This window comes from Electrona antarctica, assembly GCF_951216825.1.
Source record: "Electrona antarctica genome assembly, chromosome: 8".
In the NCBI taxonomy this organism is placed as follows: domain Eukaryota; kingdom Metazoa; phylum Chordata; class Actinopteri; order Myctophiformes; family Myctophidae; genus Electrona; species Electrona antarctica.
In genome coordinates, this window is record NC_136789.1 from 14,666,495 (window position 1) to 14,690,892 (window position 24,398).

General features: G+C 40.0%; 2 protein-coding genes and 1 long non-coding RNA gene across 3 annotated transcripts; all 3 read right to left on the reverse strand.

Moving 5' to 3' along the window:
- Positions 1-474: 474 nt before the first annotated feature.
- On the reverse strand, positions 475-3,369 carry LOC306927856. Its single transcript, XR_013790601.1, has 2 exons — positions 1,695-3,369; positions 475-776 (listed from the first exon to the last, which is right to left on the reverse strand). It is a non-coding gene; the product is annotated as an uncharacterized lncRNA (long non-coding RNA).
- A 1,544-nt stretch (positions 3,370-4,913) lies between these two features.
- Positions 4,914-10,198, reverse strand: LOC306928112 (zona pellucida-like domain-containing protein 1; the record flags this gene model as incomplete). The annotated part of the gene is made up of 10 exons (XM_079508032.1): positions 4,914-5,071; positions 5,168-5,191; positions 5,673-5,817; positions 6,061-6,232; positions 7,742-7,822; positions 8,075-8,172; positions 8,553-8,625; positions 9,042-9,226; positions 9,456-9,682; positions 10,105-10,198. The coding sequence occupies 10 exons, from the start codon at positions 10,196-10,198 to the stop codon at positions 4,914-4,916; spliced, it is 1,257 nt and encodes a 418-aa protein (XP_079364158.1).
- A 5,666-nt stretch (positions 10,199-15,864) lies between these two features.
- LOC306928541 (heat shock cognate 71 kDa protein-like) lies at positions 15,865-22,629 on the reverse strand. The gene is made up of 9 exons (XM_079508757.1): positions 22,552-22,629; positions 21,291-21,502; positions 20,419-20,624; positions 20,139-20,291; positions 19,017-19,572; positions 18,412-18,614; positions 17,393-17,591; positions 16,926-17,158; positions 15,865-16,263 (listed from the first exon to the last, which is right to left on the reverse strand). The coding sequence occupies exons 2-9, from the start codon at positions 21,493-21,495 to the stop codon at positions 16,054-16,056; spliced, it is 1,965 nt and encodes a 654-aa protein (XP_079364883.1). The 5' UTR covers positions 21,496-21,502; positions 22,552-22,629; the 3' UTR covers positions 15,865-16,053.
- Between the last annotated feature and the right edge of the window lie 1,769 nt (positions 22,630-24,398).

Below are 24,398 nucleotides of genomic sequence, written 5' to 3' on the forward strand. Positions count from 1 at the left end.
ACTTAAGGCAGTTTAGACTGAGTTCAATGTGCGCAGGCATTTAAGACTCGTGATTTTTTTTGGAGGGTGGGTGGGGGGGTATGTTGTCACGTTTATTAATGTATATTTTGGTGTTATCTAATGTCGACATTTACCGGTAAACTTGCATTCTGCGATTGGCTAGGAAGAAGAAAAGACACTTGTCATTGAACGATTTGAAAAATATTTCATTGATAAATGGTGCATTTATGTAGTGCCTTTTTTTTTAACCAAGCGCATTACATTCACCCATTCATACACACACACACATTCACATACCGACGGCGGAGGAAAATGCCAGGGATCGAACAGGGAACTAGAAATATTATGCTTATTGGCCTGTGTGCAAGATTAGCAGACGTGCATACACACACACACACACACACACAGGGCATGATCTCCTGGCAGAGATAATGACTGCTATGCAAACACTTGCTCAAACGTTGTGCACTTAAGAGATAAGATATTCATGTTTGCTTCAATATTTACAAACATAACCAGCATAACTGTATAGCACAGACAAACGACAACAAATCTATGAAAACCTCAATGTATGTAAAATGTGTTTTTATAGTGAATAGATGTTTAAATCACCTTCAGCCGGTTCAAATGTTCAACAGTTGTGAGTAACGGCTTTTCTGTACAGGTTGTCAGACTGCAATTCCAGTAAACTTGAAATATAAATACCTGGGGATCCTTAACTCGAAAACCACTGGACTAACCCTATAGTTCCTGTCATGGTCACAGTGTTTAAACCACTGGACTAACCCTATAGTTCCTGTCATGGTCACAGTGTTTAAACCACTGGACTAGCCCTATAGTTCCTGTCATGGTCACAGTGTTTAAACCACTGGACTAACCCTATAGTTCCTGTCATGGTCACAGTGTTTAAACCACTGGACTAACCCTATAGTTCCTGTCATGGTCACAGTGTTTAAACCACTGGACTAACCCTATAGTTCCTGTCATGGTCACAGTGTTTAAACCACTGGACTAGCCCTATAGTTCCTGTCATGGTCACAGTGTTTAAACCACTGGACTAACCCTATAGTTCCTGTCATGGTCACAGTGTTTAAACCACTGGACTAACCCTATAGTTCCTGTCATGGTCACAGTGTTTAAACCACTGGACTAACCCTATAGTTCCTGTCATGGTCACAGTGTTTAAACCACTGGACTAACCCTATAGTTCCTGTCATGGTCACAGTGTTTAAACCACTGGACTAGCCCTATAGTTCCTGTCATGGTCACAGTGTTTAAACCACTGGACTAACCCTATAGTTCCTGTCATGGTCACAGTGTTTAAACCACTGGACTAACCCTATAGTTCCTGTCATGGTCACAGTGTTTAAACCACTGGACTAACCCTATAGTTCCTGTCATGGTCACAGTGTTTAAACCACTGGACTAACCCTATAGTTCCTGTCATGGTCACAGTGTTTAAACCACTGGACTAGCCCTATAGTTCCTGTCATGGTCACAGTGTTTAAACCACTGGACTAACCCTATAGTTCCTGTCATGGTCACAGTGTTTAAACCACTGGACTAGCCCTATAGTTCCTGTCATGGTCACAGTGTTTAAACCACTGGACTAACCCTATGGTTCCTGTCATGGTCACAGTGTTTAAACCACTGGACTAACCCTATAGTTCCTGTCATGGTCACAGTGTTTAAACCACTGGACTAACCCTATAGTTCCTGTCATGGTCACAGTGTTTAAAGGACAGATGTACACTATCAAGTGGTCTAAGAAGTTACAGTAAATTATTTTCCTGAAGAGTTGTTAAAGATGGAGTGCCGTGATTTTTTTTGGAGTTAACATTACTCTATAGACCCCCAGGTGTGGTTAGAATATTGAAATAATGTCTTCCCTGTGTATTTTTGGTTTCTTCTGAAAGCTGAAAGCCTTTGAGTATAGTGACATCACAATATGATATAGTGACATCACAATATAATCCCCTCCCCTAACCCCTCCCCCTTTATCATACAACAACAGCTGTGGGTGCGGCTTCAGTGCAGGTGGATCACTACCCACCAGGTAAACCAGGCATACTTTACTATTAATGAACTGGTGGGTGTGGCCACTTAAAACATTTGAACACTTTCTGTACACTTTTTTTTTGAAAAAACAATCTTCCTAGTATAATCATAGTACCTGATGATCATGTTTTAGGGGGGGGATCTCAGCATTCCATCTTTAAATATGGCCATATTATGCAAAAGCCAGGGCACTCATAGTCAAACCCCAAACTTGGCCAAAGAAGATGATAATTAAACTTCATAGGCCTATAGCATTTTCATTTTCAGTGCGTTTCATGTGTAGCTCTCAACTTGTTTCATTACTCCCTGATTGGCATTCGGATTACCTTTTGAGAGCTTGACTGTTGCACTGATAGTGGACAAACCCCATGTTTTAGTTTCATAAGCTGCTAAATGGCTTGGTCCGTTCTCTGTTCCTTACCTCAACATGCAGACATTGTCCCTTGGCACAGATCCATGTCACATGTTGAAAGTTCTTAACCTCGGTCACTCAGTAGGAGGGAAGTGAACAACTGAACTTGGATTGGTAACCAGGGTCAACTGTGTTCTTCAGAGTGTGTGTGTGTTACGTATGTGTGTGTGAGTGTGCGTGCGTGCCTGAGATAATTTGAAGAGGGGAACTGAAGCAAAGAATAGGGAGATGACAATATTGTTTTGTTTCTAAACTGTTAATAAAAATCTTTTTTTATTTGGTTGTCCTGCAATTTAAAACCTTTGTACTGTATTTTATATGCATTTTTCTGTGTAGAGTTACGTTTTCCTGTAGCGCTGCCCTGCAACTTTATTTTTAACTGACCCCGGAGAATAACAAGTTTCAGGAAGCCCTATTCACAAAGTGTTTGGGACATTAATATCGGCATAAACTCAAAATAGTTGTTTTCATGAACTTTCATTCAGTGTGCAACTGACTGTTATGAAAGTTCTTGAAAACAACTATTTTGAGTTTAGAAATTAGCATTTCTTACAAAATGATAGCACATTTGTCAACAAGACAACGTCTGAATGTCCGCTTGTGCTTAACTTTTTTTTATATTAAGAATTATGAGCCAATATGGCTATTACCTGATTTGTCTTATTTTTAAAGAAAAAACACTGTGCTCCCAATATTCCAAACGGTGACCAGATTATGAAACATCATCTGCGTGTCCAATAGGAGTGTGGTTAGTCTACATACTATATTTTCCTATCAGGAGAAGAACAATTTGCCCCTTTTTCATAAAGTCAAGCAAGATCAGGCAGATACTAAATTCAGTTAGGTCAGCTAGAGTAGAATTTCCCATCTGCTTGTATTAACCAACGTTAAACTCACCAACATTGCAGCTGTAGGCTTGAATTATCCTCTTTCCATCTGCAAAGTGTATGTTTTGTAAAAATCCACCGTAGACCTGTTATGAGCTACTTTTGTCATGAAATTCTGTGCAGGTGATTATTTTTGGTGTTGGAGTTTGGAAGCGCTCGTCGAAGTCACTGAACACCCCTGTTTCGAATTTGCACATACTGCAGGAAGCAGCAGCACGACCCTTTAATAAAAACGAGTGCTTCCAAACTCCAACACTTCTTATCAGAAAGTAGCTCATAACATGTCTACGGTGGAATTTTATGAAAGAAGCGCTTTGCAGATTGAAAGAGGATACTCTAGATTCCTCCCATTATAAAAAATCTAGTGTTGCAAATTGCAGCTAGATTTTGAGCAGGGGAAACACTAGCGTGCCTCAGAAGCAGTGAATGCTATATGGCAATACATGTTAAAAACTCAATTTAAATTGCATTTGTTAATATCTAACATTGAAGAAAGACCATCTTATAAATGACATTTACATTTTTTTATTAAAGATTTCACGTAAAATTGCATGTGGAATTGTTGTGCTGATACTATACCAATTTTATGAAAACTGATTTGCAATGACCCCTGATAATTCACCATAATCTGTAAAATGTAATCTCTCGTAGAAATAATACCGCTTTTTAGTGAGACCCACTAAAAGCATGACCCTGCTTAGATTCCACAGTGCTTAATTTCATTTCCCAATTTCGGAAAATAAAATGATAGAAGACTGAAGCAGTGCATAAGTGCTCTATTGTTAAATATGCATATAGGCTATGGTGCTTATATATTTATATTGTATATCTGACTCTTCTCTTATTTCCTGTTTCCTTGTAAACATTACAAATGAAAAGCATCATCTTATGTTATACTCTTTTCACTTTACGTCCCTTCACAGTTCCCCCACGTGTATTGTTTTATGTAACTTCATAGATGTAAACGTTTTGGAAAGCATTTGCGTTCTCTGTTTTTCCAAAATACATGTGAAAAGACACTGAATTACTAAAAGCTTAAAGGGTCTTGTCTTGGCATGTGGGTCACTCTCACTTTAAAGGATTTAATTCCCAAAAGAAAAATATATAAATAGTGTAAATTGTATACCTATATGCCTATTCATGATCGTTGTTGAAGTCTGACATGGCTCTTAGACCATATCTTAACCACCTAGAAATATCATGAATGAATAAGTGCGGTATGTTTATTTACTGGTGCTTAACATATGCTTTGAGAGTCATCAGACTTCAATAACAACCATGAATAGGCTGCTGACACTGTATATCAGAATAACAGAAAATAATAGAATGTAAAAAAATTAATTTACTATTTGGAGGAATTAAATCCTACGATCTAATCCTACGACAAAAGGACCCACGTGGCAGAAAGGCTGGTACAGTATGGTCCTTTAGTTTAAGTCACCAGTACACACACTGTAGTTGTCATGCTATTCCAAGCCATACTGTAATACATGGAGGAAACAGGACTTAAGAGAGCGAAGGACCCGACGGTTACAATCTTCAAAGCTGTCAGAAGCTTATATCTGCTGTATGAAGGGATGCCTCAAGCTGGAGCTGCCTTTTGACTTAAGGCGGTAGCCAATGAACAGCAACAAGGTAACACAGAAGGCTCCTAGGATTGCTGCTACTATGGCAACCGCCAGCACAGTTCCGCCTTCTTCAGTCTCCCATATTGCTGAAAAGAGATATCGTGCATCAGTACTGCAGAGACTAAGATTAGACAATCCAATATAGCATGATCACCGCTTAAATTAACTAGATGCATGCATACCTTCTGAATCTGCCATTGCCCCTGCTGTAACAGAAATACAAAAACAAAACTCAGTTCATTCATATGTGAAGGGAACTTCACTGTAAATGGTAGGAGAAATAAACAAGAAAATGAAATAGCATGATTATTATACTTCATAAATTAGGCCTGTAATTGTGCTGCTGCGGTGTCATTAAAGTATTAGGCTTACTGTACCCAGTGGTGGGAAAAAGTACTCAAATTTTGCTCTTCAAACTCAATGCGATGCATTGTGAGCTTTTAGAAAGGCTATTTTCAAATGGCTGAAATAGGGTTGTAGTGGATAAAAATCTACAAAGTAACTAGTAAAACTAAAGTTTTCAAATAAATGTAGTGGATAAACGTAAAATATTTGGAAACCAAGATGGAGTGGAGTTGAAGTAAAAGTAGGCTATTGGAAATTGAAAACTCAAGTAAAGTACAAATACTTCAAAATTATACTTAAGTAAATGTACTTTTAAATGTTACTTTCCACCGCTGACTGTACCTGTCGTAGGAGAATCGTGCAGTTTATCTCCGTTGTCCACGTGGGTTCTTATTTGGTGTGAGGTCACGGTGGCCTCCTCAGTCACTGTAGTGCTGCCTGCGTCGTCCACGCTACGACGCCCTCTCATGCCATTCCTGGAACAGTTCTGTGCAATGGATGCTCGTGTGAGTGTGTGTACAGGATGTTTATGTATAAAGCAGTGGTTCCCAAACTTTTTAGCCCCTGACCCAAAACAGAGATATATTTTTGCCTGTGACCCAAACTAGTGAAAGTAGCAGATCTACAAGCTCACAACGTGTCTCTTCACAGTGCATTGTGTGAGCTTGTAGATTGGCTATTTTCACTACTACTTAGGGTTAGGGACAAGAACAACACAGGGACTGCTGACCGGAAAGAGGGAGGCGCACACGGAGGTCTCGCAGAGTCTCGTTGCACAGTGCACGTAGAACGTTGACAGGGTCCTGTTCTCATGCTGGACAAATCTGAAGGCCTCGAAACTGAAGCGAGCTGCCTGCTCCAATCCATTCACATCGATTACAGTCTGGCCGTCCAAATTGCATCTGTGTGAGGAGTGAGGAGCTTTCAAGTTGGTCTTCATTTCATGTCTTTTTTCTTTCTTATAATAATAATATCTCTATTTGTTTCGTAGGACTGTTAATAGCTCTGGAGCCACTTTGTATTCAGAATCCATTCCTTATTGCCACGTTTTTATGAGTACCCAAAGACTATTTTACATGGGGGGCATGAGAAAACAGCTTCAGCCTAGTAGGGTGGAAAACACTAAGAAAAGGCTAAGAGTAAGGAATAAAATAAATAAATAAAAACATTGGAATGAGGGGGGTGGAGTTATGGTAGCTGGGGAAAGTGACATTGAAGAGGTGGGTTTTGAGGGCGGTTTTGGAGGGTGGGGCCATCGCTGATACTTTTGAGAATGCATTCCACATGGTTGGGGCAGCAAAAGCTCTGTCGCCCCAGGTACGGTAATTGGTCTTGGGCACCTCAAGGAGGTTTGTGTCACCAGACCTGAGGGAGTGGGAGGGGACATGCTGTTTGAGAAGATCGAAGAGGTAGGGGGAGCCAGATTGTTCAGTGCCGCTTTGTAGGTGTTTAGTAGTATTTTGAAGTGGATTCTTTGTTTGATCAGGACTCTGTGAAGGTCATGGAGGACTGGTGTAATATGGTCTCTGGAACGGTCACTGGTGAGCAGGCGGGTAGCTGAGTTCTGGACATATTTAAGTGTATTGAGGACTTTAGGAGGTGCATGGTGCCATGGAGGATACTGTCGAGGCAGGATGTGATAAAGCACGGATGAGTGTTTCAGCTGCATGACGGAGGCCCGGAAACGGGCAATGTTCTTGAGGTGGAAGAAGGCAAAGCAAAGCAAAGTTACTATATTTACCCAGGGTAACTGGACTAAGCATCAGATACTTGTTTACAGCCAGGCCCTGCTCATAGAACATTTCATGGTAGTGGTTCAATGCCTTGCTCAAGGGCACTTCAGCGGTGGTAATTTGAACGTGCCGGTCCGGGGATATGAACTGGCAACCTTCCGGTATCAAGACCGCTCCGCAAACCGTTCGGCCACCGCTGCCCTGCAGCTTTGGTGACCTGGTTTAAATGGGGTTGGAATGAAAGGGTGTGGTCGAGAATGATGCCCAGGTTGCGGACATGGGTGGAGGGTGTGACAGTGGAGCCATCAATGTTGAGTGAGGGAGTTGTTTTTTGTTTGAACAGAAAATTAGAAATGCTACATTTGCGCTTTGATACTTTTGGTTGAACATGGGTCTATTGTGAAAGGGACACTGCAGGTATATTGGCACATCATTGAGTATGAACATAAACATCCTTATTATCTCCATCTTCATCTTATTCTTAATTCATCACAAAAACCCTACACTTGCCTCAATTGGGTCAGAGCATGATCTAATGTTACAGTAGATACGCACATTTTCTATATGGCAGAAACTGTTGGTAATTTTATATCAACCTGTTGTCTGAATGGAACATGAGACCTTTACATTGTTTTGCATGATTTGGTTAAGTGTTCCACAAAAGGTTGACTCACTTACCCAACAAAGAGATCATAATAGGTGCTGGTCAAAGGAAAAGGAGTAGTCGTGGCATAGCATCGGTCCAACAGAACCTTGAATCTATTTGGGAAGATGGTTGGCATCAGTAAAACAATCAGTTAATTTCCATGTTCAGGTTTATGTTTGTTACTTTCTAGTTGACCAGTTACTGTACTTCACAGCACCCAAGAAACCTTGGTAACCTTATTTTATATAAAGGAAATTTCGATCAAGATCTGCATACATACTACATGGCAACCATAGGTCAATATCAGGGAAATGCTGCATTATTGTGCTCAGAGGTAACCCATGTTGATAATCGGTGTGAGTTACCTGTCTGTGAGGTTAGTAGCCTTCACTTCTACAAAGATCCTGGTCTTCAGCTCAAGGCCTTGACTAGGAATCTGCATAATTTTTGTGTAGGTACTTTCCTTTGAGGAGGAAGATGTTCAAGTTAGTATTCTGTAAATACAGCTTTTTCCACAAATAATTCACCATTCATATTTTACAACGTGCTTTTCTGGAGTTTCAACGATTACATGAACAAGATATCTAAATACATTCAAACATATTTAAATGTTATTTTGTCTACCTTTTTGGCATAGTTTCCCTATGAGTTCATATTCATAGTTCCACACTGTACTAGGAAATTCTGCCTATTCCAAAACTGTACACTAGCAAAACATGTATTTGTTGTTAAATGTACCTTGGTTATATTTGACTTTGTAGATCCTTCTATTGCAATACAGAAACCCACTTATTTGACATTATTGATACGGTGTGTTTCATAAACCATGGAAATTCCTCTTACCGAGTAGAGTTGCATGCTTAATGCACTGATGAAACTGCCATTATTTTCATTATATGCCAGGTTTACACCAGATCTGTTGGGCAGAATACAGTATGTCACATTAGCAACTGTCATTATGGGAAAACCCCAACATGTCTACAATCAGGTCATTCATTAATTTGATATACAGGAAGACACAACACACTCATGTACGTAGGTCGATGGGTGATTCGACAGATGTTGAAACTAGGTGCAGGTGGAGCACACACCCTAAAGAGCCATATGATAACTGATATCATGATAACTACAGTAATTCTATACCTTTCACATAGGCGCAGGCGCCACACCAGAAGGAGCCCCACTAATCTCACTGAACCCAGTTCAAAAAATGGGGTCAAATTCGTTCTACTGTAGTGCTATGCTACCAGAATGTGGAATGCACAGTCATAAAAAATGACTATCACCGGTAATGACCTTTCTCTTCTGGATTTGCCTGTGGGGAAGACTTACACGCTCATCTCAGTTCTGTTGACGAGGTATTGGAGCGGATAGTGGCAGGAGAACTTGTACATCACGTCTTGGCGATAGGTGATTGTTCCAGTATCGGGGTCATTGGATTTGATCATTCCTGAGATGTTGATGAACTGGACATTGGAGAAGTCAGAGAAAATTCCAGTGCCCACTTCTTGAGTGACCTGTTGGAGAGACAGGGAGTGAGATCAGCATAATGGGCTTGGTTTAACTAACGCTACTCTGATATCTTTTGAAAAAAAAAATCTTTTAACTTGGACAATATTGGTGAAAGTTAAAGGGCTTTTAACTTTGGATTGTACATTGTATCCAGGGTACATTGCTATATCAGGTCATTTAAGTGCGGTGCTTTGACTGTCGTGCATGAGCATGTTCAAGTGTGGATGAAAATACCATCATAGTGTTGGAACAAGCTGCAATGGCCTCCTCTCTGATGGAGAAGTTGAACCTTAGAACAGGTGGGTCCACTGTCCAGTCAGTTATCCCTTTGCATTCGTCTTTGTCAAACCGAGAATTGAGGGCCATCAGCGATTCGTTGTATCCACAAAAATAGATTGGACACAACAGAATCTCAAGCTCCATCTTCTCAGTTCCACAGACGACATCAATGTCTGAATTAACTGAGATGAAAGCAGAGGTAAAATGTACGAGATTAGTTCATATAGATATAGATTAGGCCAGAGGTGGCATTCACTGGCAATGTAACATTACTAATCAAGAGGTGATTGAACAAGACATAATCATTAGTCGTAATATTGTGCATAGAACCACTAAGCTTTCTTCTCTGTGACACACACAGATACTCCCATTATAGCTCGATCAGCAACAGATCATTAACACTAAACAACTCAAGTCTCAAATCCTGAGCATTAATTTTACTTTTGAATGAGAGCTGATCTATAAGGGTCAAACTTTGAGGATTTTGCTGTCACTGTAGACTGTCGCTGTGTTACTGTATAAGTAGATGAGATAAGGAAGAGAAGGCAAAGTCATTTGAGGTGAAGCTTTTGGGAAAAGCTGTAGGGTGGCTAATTTCACTGACCTGGCTTCCTGAATGTAGGGTGTGTAAAGCAAGTATTCTGGGCTTGCAAGAGAGGGACTATGGCAAGGTGATACACAAGAAGAGCCAGCCACATTGTCCTGAAACTGATAAACGGTAGGATAACCATATGAAACACTGATTAGATAGCAGATTAGTGTAGTACAGTATGTCAAATTTATGTTTTACAAACATGAGTCATAATAAAACAATATTGTAAAGACACTTACAGTATCAAAAACAAATTTCTAAAAACAAACTATTCAAAAGGAGGAGATATTTGAGAATTGACAGACTACGCAATTACAATTATACGGATCCCCTGAGTGGCCATGGTAAGAAAAATAAATTATCTTGTCCAGACAAGATAATTATTATCTCGTCCAGACAAGATAATATCTCGTCCGGACAAGATATTATCAAGATATTATCTTGTCCGGACAAGATAATTTATTTTTCTTACCATGGCCACTCAGGGGCTCCGTACAATTAGGACCATAACTTCCTTTAATTGAACAATGCTCATGTCAATAAAAGCTATTGACCAACAGAAGACAAGAGCTAACAACAGACGATCTGAGAAAGGAAGATACCATATCTAAATTGAGAAGAAAGTTGATGGACATTCCCAAATTAATTCAAATGCCATACATACATGACATGTAATGAAAAATAGAAATAGGAAAATAGCAAATTAAAATGTGTATATTGTTTACCAGTCTATGTTCAACATCATATTGGTAAGCTGTAGTGGAAACCAACTTAACATGGTTAAGATTGGAGTAGTTTTCGTCAGAAGACTTGCAGACGCATTCTGTTATATACTGTGGCTGTAGGTGAGAGAGGCAGTAATCATAAACTATTAATGACTATGATGTAAAATGTGCTACATTTCCAATGTCCGATGCTGCCCTACAAAGCCAAAGTGCAGTAGCTACGTTTTTAGACACTCCAACATCTTTGTGTATCCCAAAGGTCAAATTAGCCTTCGTGATTTTGGGGGCTAAACAATTAACTCAAGAACAAATATACAATTACTGTAATATCAGCAAACACCAGTTAAAACACTTTTAAACCAGTTATCAGTTATTCTGTTTTTCATAATAATGCACTTTGGCTTTGAAGGTATGGTAAAGAGCAAGAGTTGTTCCTTACCTTGTGTGAATGCTGGGTGTGTCTGCCCCCTCCCACCTTCCTCTCAGTGGGTCATGTGTCTCTCTGCTCTTACCTTCATGACATTCTACTATTTATACTGGCCTCATTTCCAGCAAATGGTTGTGGAAGAGCTGAGGTAAAGAGGGATGGCTATATAAGACTTACACAATCTTAACCAATAACCATCATCTGACAGACAGGAAACGGTAGATCATGAAGCTATTGTCTTTGTTATGGGAAGACAATAACAATAGTTATGTGCTGACATAACTTTTAATGCCCCATATCAGCAAATGAAAATAGTATAACATGTTGTGATTACAAGGAATAAATTAAATACAGGTTAGAACAAGTTAAAGATAAATGTGTTCCAAATTGCTCTGCCATTATTCTTGGGCATATTTATTCACTTCTAGTCAATATATTTTATATTGACTTATTTGTATATTGTCAAAAACTGATGATATGAATGTTCTTTAATACTATACTGTATATTACACCATTTCTTTGAAAATATAGGTTGCAAATGAAATGTATACAATATTGCTTATGACCAGAACTTGAACTTGTAATGGCTGGACAAAGACCATTCAACAAGTGTTGAGACCCAGTGTGAATATGAACCTATAAATATCTGCAAAAGTCATAAGCAATCCACAGAACTTACATGACCACTTTATCGACAATGGTACTCTTTTTATAGCATCTTATGCCCACATTGTTTCAGGTCACTTTCACATAACGGCGTTAGAAAGGGCTCTTACAAAGAGGCACTAAAGTGATGCTTGTTTTCACAGCCCCCTGTTTTGCCAGAGGCTACTACTCTTTGTTAAGAAATTAGGTCTCCTGCACCCCATCTCAGACACAGACAGGAAGGCACACCCAGCCACACAAAACCACCTACTACTTTTAGTGTCACCTGAACCGCCGCTGAAGCATCGTTGGAGCTCCACTGGTCCCTCCTAGAAACACTGAGAGTAGGCCCAAACAATGGTCTTCAGGTGGTCTTACTGAGAAGTCGTAGACAGCATTACTGTCTGTTGAACTCTGTCCTAATCTAGTCAAGAGCTGTGACTGTGTCTGTATGGGTATTGTAGTATACATGATGGACATGATCTTGTCTGCCAAAGCTTGAGGGAGTAATACTGGACAATGACTTGAATTACGGGACCTTCCCATGTCTCCCCTGTGAAACTTGTTTTCCTCCAACTAAGGGCCGGTGATGCTGCAGATGGACTTTTATGATTATATTTTATTCATTATTCAGATTTTGTAATAATACTCCAATCATTGCTGGTGTTCCAGCAATACTAAAACATTGCAAAAACACTTCATCTAGTATTACACTTACAATTATTTTGCAGTAATTGGATCCATGACTTAAGTAGTGTAACCAATACACATAGAGCCATTTCTTTGTCAAAGGCCATGAACTTAACCCTCCCAGAACAAGCTGCTCCACAAACACCAAGACTTAGCTTTCCCGCTTAAGTTGAGTTTAAACGTAATGCACAACATCATACTGCAGCCACAGCCCACACAATATGAGTTAAGGTTAAATTCAATATCCAACATCCTCTCCGTTTGGTCTCCATGTCCATCACCTGGGGGTAGAAGAACCTTAATACTCAACTGATGCATGATTGACCCTTCTTTGTGTGCTGCAGTAACAGAATATGTATGATATCACAGAGACAACCTTGTTCTTTTGCTGCCCTGATTCTTAGGACATAACAGATCATTAAGAGTTCTGCTGTAAAGATGAGCATGGTCTCTTGCATTCTTCAGTGATGATACATGTCCCCATTAAATTCTTTTCATCCTTGGTGTAGGCCTATAAGGTAAAAGGTGAGTATGAGTATTGCTTTGCCAGTTATGTTATGCTTTATGTATGTTTAATTAGATTTTACAATATGAACTTTTCAACATTTGTGTCCCTGGTTTGTGCATGTCATTATAGTCACAAAAATGAGATAACCACATTTGTGAAGATGGCTATGGACGTTTTTAGCCCAAAAGAGTGTTTTTCGTGCAAAGCAAATGCTTGCAATTGATTCAGAATCATGAATAACCCCTAGTTTGACATGTTACATGCTACTTAAAGCATAATTCAAATTTGAAATGTTTTGCCTTATATAGGTTTTAAATGGTACCCCAACACTGACTTCACCATGATCCAAAATGTATATAATAATCAATTTATTTTTCTCCAACAATGTATTTATTGATTTTCCTTTTTCCACACAAATGACAATACAAATATACAAAAAACAACAATGAACATTACAAGACAATTACTCATATAAAGAAAGCAAAACAACAATAACCAAAAAAAGAAAAACAACAACAGCACTACTCCTCTTCAGCTCCATCCATTAAATGTGACAAATTATTGTTCTTAATATATCTTATAAAACGGCCCCACACCTCCTGAAACATTTCTTGTTTGTCCTTAAGAATGTATGTAATCTTTTCCAAAGGTAAACATAAAGACAATTCCCTGAACCACTGTGTAATACTTGGTTTGTCTGGCCTCTTCCAGGTCAATGCTATCACTCTCTTAGCTTGTAAAAGACATATATCTATAAACATTTGTTAATTATGCTTTATCTTGTGTCCCTCTGGATATAGACCGAGCAGGAAGAACTTTGGTTCTGGTACAATATTTATTGACAAAATCTCCTGTATTTCCTGCCCGACCTTCCCCCAAAACTCCATCAATTTTGGACAGGACCATAGACAGTGGAACAATGTGCCTCTATCTTCACCGCATCTGGTGCATACATCCGGAATATTACAATTATACTTATTAAGTTTAACTGGTGTGATGTACACTCTCATAAGCCAATTTTTAATATGTTATTTGGATGACCCTAAGGATCATAAAAAACCTTGAACGATTACTATTGCGATTTCTTTTGGGTCAAATCTTTGATTGACTGCCTATACCCCAAACACTCTGTTTCCTTCCTGGGCTGCCTGACCTTCATAGGGCCTGCAATTTACGTGTGTTTTTGAGTGGTGCAACCACTCCCTTACGGAGCTATGTGTGTGGCTGGCTGGGTGGCTGGATGGGTGCCTGCCAACCTAACACAAACACACACGCACATATTAACTGTATATATGATGATTTTGGGTGTGCCAGTACAGTACACTGACAGTACAGTACAGTACAGTAGAGGGACTCCCACACGGTAACTGTCATTTCTCTACCGTTTCGGATGCGGGGCGGCTTGCCAGAACCGGGCCGGCACCCCGGGTGCCCCCCTCCCCTCCTACCGGCGACCCCCACGCGGAGTTGCACCACTCACTTCACAGGTGTGATTTTAACTCTGTAGTGTAAAGATGTAAAGAATACAGCATCTTGGAGTCTATCATTATGTCTTTGCTAGTGTGTACCTCCTCAGTGACGGGTGTATGGGTGCGTTGCACGTATCATCACACAACACCTGAAAAACACCTTTAAACCACACCTTATTGTCTCACCGCAGGTACTATGTGTATAAATATGTAGATCATTTAATGGACTGATCTCTCTTTCATCCTTCTTATTCCCTTTCTTTTGTATGAGCAAAACGATAGCGCTTGCACAAAAACTAATTTCACCTGCTGTTTTACACCTGTAAGCCATCCCCAAGCAGTTTTTCATATAACATAGTTGCCATGGAGACCTTATAATGAAGTAGTATAGTAGCTATTTGGTATTAGCTATTTGACCATGCTGCATAATGCTATGCACATTGCTGTTTTCCCCCATAGTTTTTTATTAGAGTAGGCCTACATAGCGCACCCAAGATATCTGTTTTATCAGTTCTGAACCCATGATTGTAAGTTGTAGACTAACCTAGCCATAATCAGTCCACCAGAGGGCTATCACAGTTAGGTTGAGTATTTCTTTTGGCAGGAGTAGCATAGGGTGGTGCTATTGGGTCTTTATTTTTTCTCTCGGCCATGCCGTTGTGTTGCTACTTGTAATTATGCACCCATTTGTTTTCTTGGTTATTATGTTTAATGTTTCCCCTGGTTTTGATTGAATGGATGTTTGATTATCAGTTTGTAGGAAAATATCACAGGAAAGTACAGTTCAGTTGAGTATTACAAAGTCTGCTGCTAAGATGATTTAAATCCCAAGAAAGCCTATGGCTTGTTTCCATTGGGGTCCTTCATACATATCCTTCTTCTACCCTAATTGAAAAGGGATACAAAGGAGTATTTTGATCCAGACTTAATCTGTAAAATGTATTTTTGTAAGTAATCAGAGGACTTAAAATTGGGGTCTAGGAGGGACCCACAGGGTTCCTTAGGCTTAGGGGGTTCCAAGTGAACCCTTACAGGTCTGTAACTCCGAGTGTATGATTTGTTTGCTCTGAGATTTATGGGGTCCTTGACATGTTTGAGAACTACTAGCTTAAACCATTCAATGGAATTAAAACCCAGAGACAACTGTTGTAGGAATATAGGCAGTCATTCTGCAGTAGGAAATGGTGACCATTCACATAATACCACCTCCTACAGGTTTGTTGCAATTTTGGATCCTATTTTGAAACTTGTGTGGTACTTCAAAGTAGTACGAGATGATAATGAAAACAATGAGCATCCAATCATTGCTGGTGTTCCAGCAATCATTTATTCATCAGGACTCAAAATGTACAGGCAACATTCAATGTCTCCATTTCAGTTCTCACTCATTCATCGTCAGCCAATGTCCAGCCTTTGCATACAGATATGGTCTCTGGTGTGGTAGACTACACTACATGCTTCATGTTTGTCCAGGGTGGAAAGGCAGTGGAGACGTGTTTAGTCAACCTCCTCGATGGTTGGTCCAGAGGATCCACCACCAGCAGGGGCACCACCTGATCCAGGGAAGCCCCCTGGGAAGCCCCCTGGCATTCCACCTGGCATTCCACCTGGCATTCCACCTGCAGTCTGGTACAGCTTGGTGATGATGGGGTTGCACAACTTCTCCAACTCCTGTTGTTGGTGCTCATACTCATCACGCTCTGCAGTCTGAAGAAAAGGGAAAAAAAGAATGAAGCTGTCAGATCGTGCTCATGCGCAAACTTGAACAAAATTCCAAACAGTTGAACTGTACGCACGCATGCGCACACAAACACACACACACAGTCACACACACACACACACACACACACACACACACACACACACACACACACACACACACACACACACACACACACACACACACACACACACTGACATAAAACACACACACACACACACCACATCGGTTCTCTGAATCTGTCAGAGCGCGATGGTCACATGAAGAGCTATCTAAACGAGATCTTAAGACACAGCTTTTTAGTATTGCTTTTACTTAGATTATTGCATGTCTCTTCCTGTTTTACTTGTTCCTTTTTTAAATTCTACTATTACTATGTATTATTGTATTTGTGTTTTTCTTCTTCTTGTGAAGTACTTTGAACTACAACTGTTGTCTGAATTGTGCTATATAAACTATTACTATTTTCAATTTAAACATTTACTGAAAACTAAAAATCATCACATGCATGCCAATGAGCTAGTCTGTGGAGAACTCAAATCCCTATGTAGAACCTACTGTATATTTATTTACCCATATATACATGCCTGGAGAAGGAAAAGACACTTTCACAGACTTCATCTGAAAACGACTCCATGACAAGCATTACCTGATTCTTGTCCAACCATCCAATGATTTCATTGCATTTCTGCAAGATCTTCTGCCTGTCTTCCTCACTGAGCTTGTCAGCGAGGTTGTCGTCCTCCACAGTGGACTTCATAGTGAAGGCGTAGGACTCCAGAGAGTTTTTATAGGACACTTTGTCTCGCTGGACGTCGTCCTCTGCCTTATATTTATCTGCCTCTTGGACCATGCGTTCAATGTCCTCCTTACTGAGACGTCCTGTCACGACAAACGCATGGTTAGTTTAGCAAAGAACTAGCCATAATAAGCTGACATTATTTCATTATTTGTAAAGAAGGAAAACGATATGCACATCCCAGTTTCCGAATATGGCGCTGGACCCAAAGTGACTAAATGAAGAAAAAAGTGGAATGTCCGCACACGATATAATTCTTAGCAGAATTATATCGTGTGCGGACATTCCACTTTTTGCTTCATTATTTCATTATTTACCTTTGTCATTTGTGATGGTGATCTTGTTCTCCTTTCCAGTGCTCTTATCGACAGCAGAGACATTGAGGATGCCATTTGCATCTATGTCGAAGGTGACCTCAATCTGAGGGACACCACGGGGAGCAGGGGGAATTCCGATGAGCTCAAACTTGCCCAGCAGGTTGTTGTCCTTGGTCATGGCACGCTCACCCTCATAAACCTGTGGGATGCATAGAATGTTAGTATGGAAGCTCATTTCCACCACGTAATAAAAAGGAATGAATCAAAGCTGTCATAGCTATTTTTCTCGCATTTCTGACTATATAAACTAGAGAGGTGCCCGTGGCGTGTTGTGATGTCAGATCAGGCCAGATCCATGTATGGAGATATAGGGGTGATCAGGTCCAGAGCAGAGGCTTTTGTGCTGGTTCTGGACAACCGGAAATGCATGCCACACCCAGTTATTATGTAGGTGTCCCTGTTATGCCCATATATGGAGTTCTTTGTCAAGCATGCCAAATGAGGCTTTTGTGCTGGTTCTGGACAACTGGAAATGCAGAGTACCCGTTCCACCCATCTGTCTATGTCCCTTTTATGCCCATATATGGAGATTTCTGAACAGGCAAGCTTATGGAGTTCTTTGTCAGGCATGCCCATGTTCCTCCACTCCATTTTTGTTTGGAATTATGTAAAGAGTAGTGTAGCCAGGCAGTTAGGTTTTCTTTTATTTCTATTTCCCAGGTAACAGTTAGGTTACTTTTACTTAGGTAGTTGGGAGGGTTAGGAAAAGTGTTAGGTCAATTTTGATTGTTTCGTTCCTTTAGGTTCCTGCTCAGCCCTGATCACTAGCCGCACTAGTAGCACTTCTATTTCTATTGTCTTCACTAACTTGTATGCCACAAACTATTCTGGAATAAAACTTTTTGGCATTAAACACCTTGCCTTTGTTGGGTCCCATAAACTCCCTAGACCCAGTGGGTCGTAACAAACATCATCATAGCGATAGACACAGTAATACTGAGAGAAGACATGTTCCTCACCTGAATGAGCACACCAGGTTGGTTGTCCGAGTAGGTGGTGAAGGTCTGGGTCTGCTTGGTGGGGATAGTGGTGTTACGTTTGATCAGGATAGTCATGACACCTCCAGCGGTCTCAATACCCAGGGACAGGGGGGCGACATCCAGAAGAAGCAGGTCCTGGACATTCTCAGACTTGTCACCAGACAGGATGGCAGCCTGGACAGCTGTGGATGACAAACGTGTACTGTTTTAGTTGGTCCTGTGCTTTGTATGGAAAGGAATTGCCTTCATTTGCTTGATGTAAAAACAAAATATAAAAAGAAAAGTGTCAGGAGGAGGCAAGAAGCCCAAAGGGCTTATATGAGGCCTCTACCTAACAATTCTCAAATACACAAATGGCGAGTGTGTCATGTCTGACTTCACAATTCAATAAGAATAAGAGAATGTGTTGAACATTATCCTGTACACTTAATGGACGAGTCATTTAAATTTGATCAGTCAAAAGGAAGGTTTTATTGGCCTTTCAACCTTTGATGGAAACTAAGACAGGCAGGTCTTACATCACAGTGATACAAGCCCCCCCACAAGCAAGTAGTCTTGCACTTGGAATAGAAGCCACAACTCACCAGCTCCATAGGCCACAGCTTCATCAGGGTTGATGCTTTTGTTTAGCTCCTTGTCATTGAAGAAGTCTTGCAGCAGCTTCTGGATCTTGGGAATGCGAGTGGAGCCACCAACCAAAACGATGTCATCGATCGTACCCTTGTCCATCTTGGCATCACGGAGTGACTTCTCCACGGGGTCCAAAGTACCACGGAAGAGATCGGCGTTCAGCTCCTCGAAACGAGCCCTGGTGATGGATGTATAGAAGTCGACTCCCTCGTACAGAGAGTCGATCTCAATGCTGGCCTGGGTGCTGGAAGACAGAGTGCGCTTTGCCCTCTCACATGCGGTGCGTAGACGGCGGACAGCCCTCTTATTGTCACTAATGTCCTTCTTGTTTTTGCGCTTGAACTCTGCAACGAAGTGATTGACCATGCGGCTGTCAAAGTCTTCTCCTCCAAGATGAGTGTCTCCGGCAGTGGACTTTACTTCGAAAATGCCATCCTCAATGGTCAAGATGGACACATCAAAAGTACCACCACCGAGGTCGAAGATGAGCACGTTCCTCTCAGCACCAACCTGAAACGAAAGAAAATATAACAGCTGAAAGACTTATACCAACAAATCACATGATTCCTAACCTTTCTTTTTTCCCCTTTTTTTACCAAGAACAATACCCAAGTCAGATAATGCATGACTAATCAGAAGCTTCACACAGCTCAATTGTCAAAAACTATGGAATGCACTTCCCATTGCAATCAAAACTGCAGACTCACTCCCAATCTTCCGCCGTAGTCTGAAAACCCACCTCTTCAGACTCCATCTTAGCCCGTAACACTTGCCCTAGCCTCGACGACCTTACACATGTATGCATAGGCTCTCAACTTATGTAACTTAGATAGCATTGCATGTAGACATATCACTAGTCTATAGTGTATATGCATAGTCTCGTTATATAGATATTCCACTGTTGTATCATGATGACTATTTTTATGTATTTGATGTATTACCATGTTTTTGTTCTTGCTTACTGTAAATCACTCTGGATTAAGAGCATCTGCTAAATGCCTAAATCGTAAAATATGAGGGGTGGTAAGGAGATGTCTGTGAACTCTGCGTTTTAAGTAGGCTACTTTGTTTCACACCTTCTTATCCAAGCCATAAGCAATAGCAGCAGCGGTTGGTTCATTGATGATTCTTAACACGTTGAGACCAGAGATTGTTCCAGCATCTTTAGTGGCTTGGCGCTGAGAGTCATTGAAGTATGCAGGGACTGTGACGACAGCATTCGATATAGTCTATAAAAAATGAAATTTGTTGTTAGTACACTTTGCAACATACGAATTTTGATTGATTGATTTATTAACAGTTTGCAGAATTAAAGTACATTTCAAGTACAACTCAATACATGTTTTCTAAACATACCTTCCCAAGGTAGGCCTCTGCAATCTCTTTCATCTTCACTAGCACCATGGATGAGATCTCTTCTGGGTAGAAGCTTTTGGTTTCACCTTTGTATTCAACTTCCACTTTAGGGCGTCCACTATCGCTGATAACATTGAATGGCCAGTGTTTCATGTCTGACTGTACGACTGTATCCTCAAATCGTCTTCCAATCAGACGCTTGGCATCTGTAATTTCCACAAAAAAATAAAAATAAACATTGTTGGTGCTAGTGGAGGCTGTTGGCAATTCCATTCAGTGTTGATTTTGACAGCAATTTTTGATTGTAGTCTTTTGAATAGTTTTCATTTAGTTTTAGTCACATTTTAGTCATCTGGAATGTTTTAGCGTCTAGTTTTAGTCGACTAAATCTACAGTTGATTTAGTCGACTAAAATGTATTTTGGTGGGCCTTGATGCCGTAATGGCTGATTTTACACTTGCTGAAAATAGCAGAGGTACAAGTTCACACAACACAACACATTGTGAGCTTATAGATCTGCTATTTTCAGCATGCAGCCAAGTGTAAAATGACTTGTGTACGTTTTACTTATACTGGATCTCTTCTCTTGTCCACTAGTCCCTTCGTAACATTTTAGTCTCGTTTTTATTTGTTGACAAAGTTGTCAGTATATATTTAGTCATAGTTTTAGTCATCATAGCTTTAGTTTTAATGTAGTTTCCATTTAGTTTCCGTCAGTGAAAAAAGGTAGTCAACAAACATTTTTCGAACTAAATCAACACTAATTCAATTAACATTTGCACATTCTTACATGAATAAATAATTTGTGAAATAGCTGGGTTGAATCAATCATTCATGACAATCATATCCCACCTTCCAGCAGTAAACCTTACCAAAGACTGTGTTGCAGGGGTTCATGGCAACCTGATTCTTAGCTGCATCTCCGATGAGCCTCTCAGAATCAGTGAAGGCCACATAGCTGGGAGTGGTCCTGTTGCCCTGGTCGTTGGCAATGATTTCAACCTTTCCATGCTGGAAAACACCCACACAGGAGTAGGTAGTTCCGAGATCAATGCCAACCGCTGTTCCTTTGGACATGATTCCTCTGGGAAAAGGAAGGAGACAATGTTTAGTAAATGAAAGTAGTTCGTATTATTCCAGTAGGGGGCAATAAATCCTAACTAGAGACACTGACCACTAAATTATAGATGAGTCATTTGGTCATGTCAGGACTTTCTATGTTGAAACAAGCCAACTCACCATTACACAACAATTTACAAGAGTTAAAGTACAAAAGAAAAGGCTTTTGATGATGATCTAGTTATATATTTTTTATTTTTAAGCATCTATTGCTTTTCATAAGCCATCTGCCAAGAAAGGGTAGCCATCAGGCTGCTGAGGAAAGCATTATGTACTGAAGAAATGTGGAGATGCTACTGCCTACTTAGTTCTGAAGGACTGGCATTATATGGCATGAGCAGCTTGAAAACTCGCCTTTTTAAAATGATGTAGTAATTCATGCACAGCATAATTCATGCATACATAGTTCCAGCCAGGTAGGTAGGCTAGGCTTTAATCAAATTTACTGGATGAATTAAATTAGGCCTATATATAAAAATGTATAATTTTCATATGAACATTTTCTTTCCCTTCTTTTGTTGCGCAATGCATTGCTGGGGATTGTAAGCACTGACCCAACGCGCATTTGCAACATCACTCAGCTCCTTCGAGCTCCTTCGAGGTAGGCCTACTTAAACAAAGCTGATCCCTGTGACCATCTGGACGGAGGAAACATGCTGACTGCACGTCCTCCCCCATTGAGCCGACTTTGTAAGCTGAAGGACAGTTTGCTGCAGTATAGGCTACTGTCCCGCAGCTATGCGCAAAATTGAATTATTATACTACCGTATTTGCAAGCGTTACTGATTAGGATACTGGTGTATTTGATAAGGCTGTCTGTTGTCAATCTGAAGTAGCCTAAACCTAAACCGTCTACAATGTCCGGAAATCACAAATACAGATTTACTCTTTTAAGACTGTCAAAATAATGGACCATATTTGTCTAAATAATGTGTTCTAACTTTGTGGATATAGAGATATACTTGATGACAAAAACTATTCCCGATCATTTTCAAATGACCATTATTCACTTACCCGAATGAAGGGTTGCGTGATGCTGTTCACTGTCTCCGCCACCTGCTGACTGTGTGTAGTGAGTGAGCTGGTATCAGATCCTTCTCTCTGGAGATAAGTAGCCTATGATGACCCAATCACCTTCCAGAAAGACCTTGTTGCACCTGCATTATGCATAGTGCACTTCCAGCATATTCGCTAAGTGCCAAACCGATCTGGAATCAGATTTCTTTTAAAGCCTCACATAGCCATGGGCGCTTACCGCTATATGCCACCTGTCTCTGCCTGGTTCGGTTTTTGCGTTCGATAAAATCCCTCCTATTCTGATTGGTTACTACGTTAAAATATAAAAGGGAGGTGGGAGTCGTGGGGCGGCTTATTATATATGAATTGCAAGACGAGAATGAAACATTCAAATTATAAATAAAGTCAATCAACGAGTCAATGTTGTAAAACGAAATAAAAAAGTAGCCTACTTTCTGCACTGATGGAGAATGTATACTCAATTTGCTTTATTTAACTTAAGTAAAGTATCAATGCTTATGCTGCAAAGTAGAATTAAATAGCCTATAGGCCCGGAATGCAAAATTTTGCCTATAGAGTAAAAGTACAAAATTGGCAGTATTGGCACCAAAAGTAAATTCACTCATGCAGAATGTTTCCAGTTTTCAAATAAATATTTTGAGAATCTTTTGGCAGATCTAGATCTTTGATCTACAAGCTTGATCATTGCATGTCCTTTAGTGACTGCTGTGTAATATGTTTATAAAGTTCGGTTTCTAAGGAATACAACCGCATAAACCAATTTATATCCAGGAATCATGCCAGTATGTGGACTGGCACTGTATGTGGGGCTACTGTATGGTATGTGGAGCAGTAACCCAACAACAAAACATATAGTAAAAGTAGTAATAAAAGTTTGAGTTAGTTTTAGTTTGTATTTGCCATTCAGCCATATAAATACAGAGGAACAATGGTGTCGCTCAGGTTAAGTACTTACAATTTCAATATACAGTAATTATGACAACAAACTAGTTAATGGAGACCTCAGTGCCTCAGATATTCATACATGGGCATACAGGCATACAGAGGGGTTGTGCTAAGAACAATTTCTTATTTTAATTTGTCATGTGAGATCATGCACTCAAATTGTCTGTGGAAACCACACGCTGTATGCTGTGATGTCACGGAAGGTCCCTATAGCTGTTGTACATAAAGACAAAACATTGAGGAAATGCTGCTGAGTTCTGGATCTACCAAAAGACAGAAATTGTAAGAATGCAACAACTGACTGTCTTATCGTTGTTCATTAATGGTGAGTATTTTACACTTTCGCTACTTTATTTTTTACAATGTAAACTACTATGATGTAGGCCTAGAGATGATTACAGAATAAGACATAAACACAAGCAGTGAGATTTGCCTTGGGGGAAATGGCTATTTTATGTTTTAGCAGTGAATTATTTTGTTTTATCTATACAGTACAAAGCTACTGGATGTATTATTTCATTACATTATGAGAATTCATGTTAACTTAGATTAATGCACTAGTGCCGTATACTGGTGAATATTCAGTGGCCCCAGGATTGACAGAAGATGCCATAGTTTGTATAGCAAAGTTTAAGTTCAAATATCCAGTATGATACCTTATCATGCGGCCAACTAATGGGACCCAGTAAAAGTCTAGTATTTGTAGTAATAATAAATAAATGAAATGAAATTATATACTGACCACTCCTCATAGAAAGTAAAGCTTAAGTTATGCCTAGACTGTCATCAAGCAATAGCATCACTTATTTGGGCTTAACAATGCAATAGAATACTGTACAGTACAGTACAGTGCATATTTTTAGAAGTTGGGCACAAAA

Bases quoted from the DNA above. Each gene is read 5' to 3' on its own strand.
- LOC306928541 (XM_079508757.1), bottom strand. From the start codon at position 21,495: ATGTCCAAAGGAACAGCGGTTGGCATTGATCTCGGAACTACCTACTCC. The intron at 17,592-18,411 runs GTGAGGAACATG...TGCATCCCACAG, and splicing joins AACCTGGTGTGCTCATTCAG to GTTTATGAGGGTGAGCGTGC. The intron at 17,159-17,392 runs GTAAATAATGAA...TTGTCGTGACAG, and splicing joins CACCATCACAAATGACAAAG to GACGTCTCAGTAAGGAGGAC.